The 10,000-nt window shown below is 39.9% G+C and overlaps 1 protein-coding gene across 1 annotated transcript in view; it reads right to left on the reverse strand.

The window, feature by feature from the left end:
- LOC307264131 (uncharacterized protein) overlaps positions 1 to 10,000 on the reverse strand; it is a gene marked incomplete at both ends in the record, with an annotated part of 108,829 nt that overhangs the window by 37,725 nt on the left and 61,104 nt on the right. The window contains one exon of the mRNA XM_080045403.1: positions 4,241 to 4,366. Coding sequence (XP_079901529.1) covers positions 4,241 to 4,366 — 126 coding nt within the window. The remainder of the gene's footprint in view (positions 1 to 4,240; positions 4,367 to 10,000) is intronic.

Below are 10,000 nucleotides of genomic sequence, written 5' to 3' on the forward strand. Positions count from 1 at the left end.
ATAATACATAATTTTCTCATTGCATATTCATACATATTACTTTGTGTTATCGTCCGAAGGGAAGCAGGAGAAGCCAAAGGCTTATCTACCCGTTTACAGAGCCTAGGCTGTGTATTAACACTGTTTTGTTTTGTCTGCACACACACAGTACAGACAGGTAGAGGTAGAGACTTATCATGAGGAATTATTCACTGATTCTGACAAAAAGAAATAATTTGAACAACAATCATTCTCCAGAATTTCTCACTCCACCTTTAAGATCACATTAAAGGTGGAGTGTGTAATATGACATCATCAAGAAAGTTCTACAAAGTTCTAGAATGCAACGCTCCCTGGGTAACCCCAACCCTTTTGAATAATAACAGAAGAAAACAGTGGCCTTCAAGGACAAGAACAATTCTACATTTTAAACAATGCACTTGATGACATTCCAACTATGACACTTTCAAGATGGCGGCACTAGGCCTTGGTCCAAAATATGCAGAAATATGGACATATATGAGACCCTTTCTAAGGGAAAAAATAATAATTAAAAAAATGTTTTTCAGCTATTATGCACCAAATTAAATGTACTTATGGATATTATAATTACTTTCTACAAAATCTGCTAGGAAATAAAACCCAAAATTCTACACACTGCAGGTTTAATAAGAGATGCAGGAACACATTTTCAATTTACTGTCATTCTGTTTGTAACTATTCAACCTTAGTGTTACTTGGTGCATCACACCCTGCCCTTAGACCCTTAGCTCGGCAGAGAAAAAACTCCCAGTAAAAAACCCTTTACCGTGATTAAATTATTATTTATTTTTTAAGAAATCTCAGGGAGAGTCGACAGAGTAAGGGATCCCTCTCCCAGGACGGACATGCTGCAATAGATGTCATAAGTAGAGAAAAATCACAAAGGATTTTGATCATTGACCAGATGTTTACATAATACTAAAGTAAAGTGCGAATAGTGTGGATGCAGGAAGACTTCAGATGCTGGCAGAGGATCCACACCGTCTCGTCTCCACCAGGGAAATCTAAGGTTTCCAGCGCCGGGATTACGTCCCACGTCTCCAGGCGGCGTCTTTAACCAACATGCAACATCTTCCGCGTTATTATATGTCTATGTGCAAACGGTTCAATATGTCATTATGATTAAATCCATTCACTATAGTGTGTTTGGGTAGAAGCAGAAATCATAGATGGATATCCTTACACTCACACATGGACAAATTATGCTTTTTTTTAAATGGGTGAACTGACCTTCAAAAGTATTCATGTCTTAAAGCACACACTTTTTTTAAAAATTGTAAGCAACTTTAGCTTGTCCTTGTAATGTTGTCACTGCAATGTCGCGCCTCAACTTAATCAAAACGCCGCCATTTTAGCTGATAATTCTTCAGATGTATTTTTTTCCGTAGTAAAATTCTCTCATCTCCTCCTGCAGAATCCACCGTGCAATATTAATACATGGGGCTCCAGTGGGTCTCAGCCCCTCATACATTATTTGACCAGTTCCCTTTAGCCACTGTCGAAAGAGAGACAATGCAATCGACCATGGGTGAGCCTTTTAAAGATTTCAAAACCAAGCCCTTGGACCCTTTACGCTTGATAATTTATGACTATACGCTTCTCAAATAACACTTTAAAGATTTGTGTCTCAGCAACGTTCGGCCCCAGACTAATGCATGGAGATTTCAGGGCTCATCACTTTAACTGAAACAGCATTTCATAGCATTGATCACGGCTTAATCCCAGAGGACTTGGAACAAATCAATTTGGGAACTTTTGGCCTTCGCTCTTGCATGGATTTAAAATCTTATTTAAAGGAAAATAATAGAGTATTTCCTATGACAGTATCACATTGATGTTTTTAAGGATGATATATTGAGCTATATACCCAGGGCCCTGTCCCAAGGGTTCACACAGATGTTTTGGACTTCAAGCACTTTTCCAGCACGTTTAAAGCAAGCCCCAACCTCAGCGATTTTTACCAGCATCCAATTAGGAAGTGACCACAACTGTAGTAACCCGGAAGTGCCACTGGGGGCTGGATGCAGAAGACAGCCATCTCTCATTGACTCCAATGTTAAACATGCTGTTTTCACAGCATTATTAAACCTATTTCAGGCCTGGATTAAAAAAAACATTCTAGTCTATATGTTTAGGTCATATCCCCATGACAACACTTAGGGGGGTGAATTTTTTTGGACCACGCTAGTTTTTATTGTTTTGGAGGTTAAAATGTATTGACGCGATCTTTTGAGTGACAGCTCTCCGCCCGTTGTCCCTCACTTTGCCTCGGAGGTATACGTCAGCTATCTCCCTCCCCCCGACGTGAGGCGGAGTAAAAATCTCACAAAATGGCGACGCGCACAAACCAGGATTATTGGATGCCGTGTGAATAACTGAGGTCAGCCCGGATGCTACATCCATATTATTTACTATCTATAAAACATGTACTTTTTTAAGTCAAGTCAACGTTTTTTATTGTCAGTTCTGATATATGCAAGACATACATCAGAATCTACATTTTTCATTTTTCATTTAACTTTTATTTATCCTCGAGAGACCAATTGAGGGGTGACCCTCATTTTCAATGACGTCGAGTTAATGGCGTTTATCACTGACCCACGGTGCAATAGGAACGATAAAAGAAAAAAGAAAAAAATATATAGAGTAGAATAAGATAATCATAACCTCAACAATACACACAGATTTTTAAGAGTGACATTCTAGCACTTTTCTTATGCATTCAAAATAAAAATTAACTTTTTCAAGGATCCCAAAGTTTTACGTACATGATTATGTATATTGAGAATCAGATAATAAAGCTATTTTAAAGAGAAAAATCCAGTAATTTTTTATGTAAATATTTGTTTTCAAATTAATAATTAAAATAATACATTCTGATCATAATATTCAACAATATGACCATTAAAGGGACACTGTGTAACATTGCAAGTAATTTATTAGCTAAAATCAATATCCTCATTCATAAATATGTCCTCATTGGTGTAAAATCACCTCTGCCAATAATCTGAATTATCCTCCTGAGCGGAGAATTACAAATATTAATATTACATTTTGTACATTGAGAGGGTAAGTCTTATGGAGGAATCCATGTTTTTGGAACTTTCTAGATGATGTCATATTACACAGTGCCCCTTTAAGTTGTTGTTTATTTTACTGCTAATTGTGTTGTCATGTTCATTTCCTTTGTATGTATTTATGTAAAACACTATGAATTGCCTTTCTTAGCCAATGAAATGTGCTAATTAAATACACTTACTTGATTGACAAACACCTCCCTACCTGTCACTCACTCATATACCAAACAATAATTCACAACCTTTAGTTATATAATTTTAAATTAATGTAGCAGGCGCAGCACTGACAAGTTATGCAAAAATTTAAAAAACCAAACATCATTGTGCCGGATATAACAAACTATAATATAAAAGACTCTAAGGCCGAAAAGAAAAAAACTGTATCGTGGGTGTGGAGTGATATTTTGACTAAAGTTTAGAACAAAAGAAGTTGGGCGCTTTTCGCATGACTAAAGCTAACTCCTTCTTCAAATCAGCTCAGCCCCCTCCAGCTTACATAACTGTTACTGTGACAAGCCTGTAATTATGTGGTGAAATGAGCATTAGGCAAACGGCGGTGGGTTGATTTTGTGTTGAAAAATTATGTCACTTCGCAATTGAGGGATAACAATCACTTTGGATCTGGCCCGTGGTCGTTCTCTGCATGTCACTCCCCTCTCTCTGCCCCATTTCAACTCTCTCTCCACACTGTCTAATAACCTTAATAACCTAATTAACCTTAAAAGTTTCCCCCCAAAAAAGTAAAATGAAAAAAATTATAAATTAAAAGAATAATAAGGAAAAAAATAATAATACAATAAAAAATAATAATTAAATTAATATAAAAAGATATATAAACAAATATATAATTCCAATTTAAAAAATAAATAATAATGTTAATGTTAATAATAATAATAATAATAATAATAATAACAATAATAATAATAATACTAATAATAATGATGATACTAATAATAATAATAATAATAATAATAATAATAATAATAATAATAATAATAACACCAACACCACCAATAATAATAATAATAATAATAATAATAATAATAATAATAATAATAATAATAATAATAATAATAATAATAATAATAATAATAATAATAATAATAATAATAATAATAATAATAATAATAATAATGTCTTACTCTTGGCGCTCTGCAGGCTGCGGTTGTATCCCACGGGACTGAAGAACTCGAAGATGAAGACGGTCACCGCGACGACCGACAGACACATGACGAACATCATGACCCACACGGCCGGACTGTAGGGCTCTGCAACACACACACACACACACGCACAGACAGACAGACACGCACGCACGCACGCACACACACACACACACACACACACACACACAGACAGACAGACAGACAGACAGACAGACAGACAGACAGACAGACAGACAGACAGACAGACAGACAGACAGACAGACAGACAGACAGACAGACAGACAGACAGACACACACACACACACACACACACACACACACACACACACACACAAACAGGCACGCACGCACGTACACACATAGACAGACAGACAGACAGACAGACAGACAGACACACACACACACACACACACACACACACGCACACGCACACGCACAGACAGACGCACAGACAGACGGACAGATGCACGCACGCGCACAGACAGATAGACAGACACACGCACACATACACACACACACACACGCACACACACACACACACACACACACACACACACACACACACACACACACACACACACACACACACACACACACACACACACACACACACACACAGTCAAAGTCAATGTCAAATGTATTTCTATAGCACATTTAAAAGCAACATCAGTTGACCAAAGTGCTGAACAAGATAGTGTCAAAAGCTCAACTTGTGTTAACGGACAATGCAAAAAAATTAGTCTTCACACACACACGCACGCACGTACGCACGCACGCACGCACGCACACACACACACACACACACACACACACACACACACACACACACAGAGGCACATCAAAACTCTGGATCACATTTCTTCAATTATAAGGGCACGTTGCCTGTAGTCTTGCTGGCGCTAGTTTACACAGACGAGCTGATTCTTGGCAGTTGATGTCGGAGGATTTGGCAGCACCAGTGACAGAGACATCTTTGCCAATCCAAACCCCTGGCAAAGGCTTCCTCTAGTGGGGCAAGCTCAGTGTCCCACCACCCTCTCTCCCACCATCACAGCTGGGACCGGTTCCATGTGAGAGCAGTAATTCAGAAAAACCTTTAGGCAGGAGCAGTTCAATAAGACCTCATCACAAATGGACTCAAATTATAAAGCTCTTTTTTTCCCTGGTTTTTCACAGACCCAAAGCGCCTTCCATTGTTTTGTACACATTCACCCATTCACACTCACACATTCATACACCGATAGCAGCAGCAGCTACCACGCAGGGTGCAAGCAAGCTAACTATCGGGAGCAATTTAGGGTTCAGTGTCTCTTTGCCCAAGGACACTTGGTGGACATGTGGCGGGGAGACGGGGGATCGAACCTCCGATCTTCTAACCCAGTGGACGACCGACCGCCCTACACACTTCACCACAACCGCCCCGTAACATTGACCACAGTAGACTAGACATTACATGGAACAATATCACATTCAACCATTCGACAGGACAGCACACACACACACACACAGAGGTCTAAATGTGTAATATGATCAGCATTGTTTCCTTATCCAAAATATGTGTGTTCATGTATAAACATAGATGTGAGTGGTATGCGGTACCAAGGCTCTTTTGTTAAGTGTAGCCAAAGGGGATATGACTAAGCACATCCGATCCCATTCCTTCTGCCCAAAAGCCTTTATATAAACAAAGATTACAGCAAGCTACGAACACAACCAAAGCAATCATGAGCTTAGCGTGTGTGTGTGGATATATATTCATAACATCACAATGCACCCCCCCCCCCCCCTTCCCCCTCCCCCCTCCCCCCCTCAAGCACTGGGCACACCATACGAAAACACCACTGGATTTATTTTTTCAAGTGTATTTATTTTTCCTCATTTTGATTGTGGTCCAAACAAAATTGCTTTGGCAAGATGGCAAGAGGACGTGTGCAAATAGCAACATGGGGCCACAGCAAACACTGAAAGCTGCGTTTGATTTATTTTTTTGCTAGATTGTGTGTGTGTGTGTGTGTGTGTGTGTGTGTGTGTGTGTGTGTGTGTGTGTGTGTGTGTGTGTGTGTGTGTGTGTGCGTGCGTGCGTGCGTGTGTGTGTGTGTGTGTGTGTGTGTGTGTGTGTGTGCGCGCGCGGGTGAGGAGTGTAAAATCCTGCCGCCTGTTGTTTTTCAAAGGACTGACTGACTGGCTGACTGCGAGTTTAAAGTCAAGAGAAGACATGTGCCCTTAATCAAACAAAGTAATTTTCTTTGTACTCAGATATGGGAGACACACACACACACACACACACACACACACACACACACACACACACACACACACACACACACGCACCTAGCCAGGTACATCCACAGTTAGGTCCAGAGCGGCTGGGGTTATGTTTGGGGTTAATTACGTTTGTGTAGCCCCCTTCCCCTCTCTCGGGGATTTTAGCAGCCGTTGCTAAGTGAACTGACAGCGTTACTTATTCATTTTGGTTGCCGACATATTCCCAACTGGTCCAGGGGCTTCAAAGTCATGACCTCAGCGTTTTTTTTCTTCTAAGCACGGAGAGAGACAGTAGTTTAATCGCATAATCTTTCATTTTTTTTTCCTATTCTACATACTAAAGCCGATCATGAAAATAATCTAGTTAGGATGCAGTAGGCACACAATATGGACATGCTTTTACTTATTTATTTCATCATAACATGGCGCCTTGATCTTGCCTCTTGCTTTTATATCCGTCTCATCGCTGGTTGTTTTCATACGGAGGCTCAGTCGATGTGACGTCACTTCCTCTGTGCAGTGCATTGTGGGTCAGAATCGCACCCAAAAAAGCTGCTGATTTAAACACTGGATGTAGTAGGGTATCTGGGTATTTTTAAGCATACTGCATCTGACCACATGTATTGGGACATCCTAAATCTTTTCCTACCATACTAAATAGCAGAGGAGTATGGGAGATTGGAATGCAGGGGTGCCCAGAATAGTTGGCGTGTGTGTGTGTTTATGTGTGCGTGTGTGTGTGTGTGTGTGTGTGTGTGTGTGTGCGTAAGCCCCTTTATAGAGAAGGGAAACCCAGACTGTATGTAAGCCCATGACCTGCCACTTACCACACACACACACACACACACACACACACACACACACACACACACACACACACACACACACACACACACACACACACACACACACACACACACACACACACACACACACATCCACATTAACATGTGATTATGGCCTGTAATTACAGCGAGATATTCACATATTAAGTCATATACATGGACTCCATCAATATTCCAGTTTCCATGTGGAACCTGCATATTAGCATAGTTCATCTCTCCCCTCTGTCTGTCATAACACTGCCACAGAATGCACTCAGAGCAGTTATTATGCAAAGTACATGTGCATATATTATGTCATTTAACCTGCAAAACTGGAGAAAAATGGCATTTAAAATCATGACATTAACTTAGAAAAAAAAATAGGTTTCACTAGGCTTGATTGAGCCCTAGGAAGCACATTTAAACCTGCAGTGTGTAGAATTTTGGATTTTATTTCCTAGCAGATTTTGTAGAAAATAATCATAATATCCATAAGTACATTTAATTTAGTGCATAATAGCTGATTTTTCTTTTTTATTATAATTTTTTTCCTTAGAAAGGGTCTCGTATATGTCCATATTTCTCCATACTTTGGACCAAGGCCTTGTCACGCCATTTTGAAAGTGTCATAGTTGGAATGTCATCAGATGCATTGTTTAAAATTTAGAATTGTTCTTGTCCTTGAAGGCCACTGTAGCCTCTGTTATTATTCTAAAGGGGTGGGGTTACCCAGGGAGTGTTGCATTCTAGAACTTTCTAGAATTTACTTGATGATGTCATATTACACACTGCACCTTTAAAGATGGAGTCAGTAATTCTAGGTGACGCTTGATGTCAAAATCAGTGAATATCTCCTCACAATCCGCTACCTGTCCGTACTCTACAACACACACACACACACACACACACACACACACACACACACACACACACACACACACACACACACACACACAATAGGCTCTGTAAAAAGGTGGGCCACTACAAGCAACATGCCCGTTTACAGAGCCTTTATGCTGTGTATTAACACTGGATTATGTCGAATAAAATAAAGCAATGTGAGGGGTGGAGAGAGACAGAGAGAGAGAGAGAGAGAGGGAGAGAGAGAGAGAGAGAGAGAAAGAGATAGAGAGAGAGGCAGAGAGAGCGCGAGAGAGAGAGAGAGCTTGAGACAGAGAGAGAGAGAGAGCTTGAGACATAGAGAGAGAGAGAGAGCAAGAGATAGAGATACAGAGACAGACAGAGAGAGAGAGAGAGAGATAGAGAGACAGACAGAGAGAAAGAGAGAGACAGACAGAGAGCTTGAGAGAGAGAAAGACACAGAGAGAGAGAGAAATAGAGACAGAGATAGAGAGAGAGGGAGAGAGAGAGACACATACAGACAGACAGAGAGAGAAAGAGCATGCAGTGTGAATCATGCTGTGTGCCTTCACTGTTTCCTCTGATTAGATTTCATTTTAAATCAGGTTGAGTTCCTGGGAGATCAGAACAGCTGGTGAATAATTATGTGTCTTCCATGTTGTGGTTAGTAGCAGCAAATTGTAACACATCTCTGGGTTAATGACATGAGGGAGTGAGGAGGAAAAAGAGCTAACACAGTGATGAATCAATCTGATGATCAAAGGGTTGGAGGTTCGATCCCCGCCCTGCCACCTGTGTCATGGTTGTTGTGTCCTTGGGCAAGACACTTCACCCACCTTGCCCCCTGTGTGAATGTCGATAGTTAGCCTGCATGCTATCGGTGTATGAATGTGTGTGTGATTGGTAACGTGGGAAAGGAAAACAGGTCTCCCTTGTAAAAGAGTCTCCGGTCTCAATGGGATTTACCTGTAGAAATAAAGGTTTAAAAAAAAAAAAAAAAAAAATTACAGCTATTATTATTTAGACATAAACAAGGACAACATGTATTCTAGAGTGTTATAATATAAAACCAATACAGAATATAATTAAAGGAGTTCAGAAATATATTAGATACGAGCTGTTTGAGTGTGATACTCTGATGATTATTATTATTTTTTTAATCTGTAATTCAGTATGCAATGGTTATACTATAATTGTATTTTATATTATTATTTTTTGGGGCATTTTTTCTTTATTAAACAGAATTGCAGAGACAGGGTTGAGGTGGGGCAAGGGGGGGGGAAGACATGCAGGGGATTGACCCGAGCGGGATTCGAACCCACTCACTATTCTAAAGGATTTTGACACGTTTTGAAATGTCGATTCTAGCAGATTCAATGATAATAGAAAGGAAATAATACTCACATACAAATGGAAAATCAGAAGGAAACTGATGCCGGCTATTATTTTTTAGCCTTTAAAAAAAAGTACATACTGTCCTAATAGTGCTAGTAAACAGACAGGTTTTATGACTGTTCTTTTCTTTGCTCGCTGGTTCAATTGAACTTTCTCACAGAAGACATTTTGACATGTCACAGTATGAAAGACGACATGTCACATTCACACAGTAGGACAAGCCAAACGTGTGATTATTACATTGAACGAAGGCTGGCGTGAGGTTCCAGGCTCCTGCTGTATATTGTGCATGCTGGCTGTGGCTCACTGTCACACTGATTAGTTATTAAAGCTACAGTGAGTAACTTTTTCATGTGATACAAATGTTGGTTACATGCAAGCCATTTGCCAA

Source organism: Ammodytes marinus (genome assembly GCF_949987685.1).
Source record: "Ammodytes marinus genome assembly, chromosome: 17".
In the NCBI taxonomy this organism is placed as follows: Eukaryota; Metazoa; Chordata; class Actinopteri; order Uranoscopiformes; family Ammodytidae; genus Ammodytes; species Ammodytes marinus.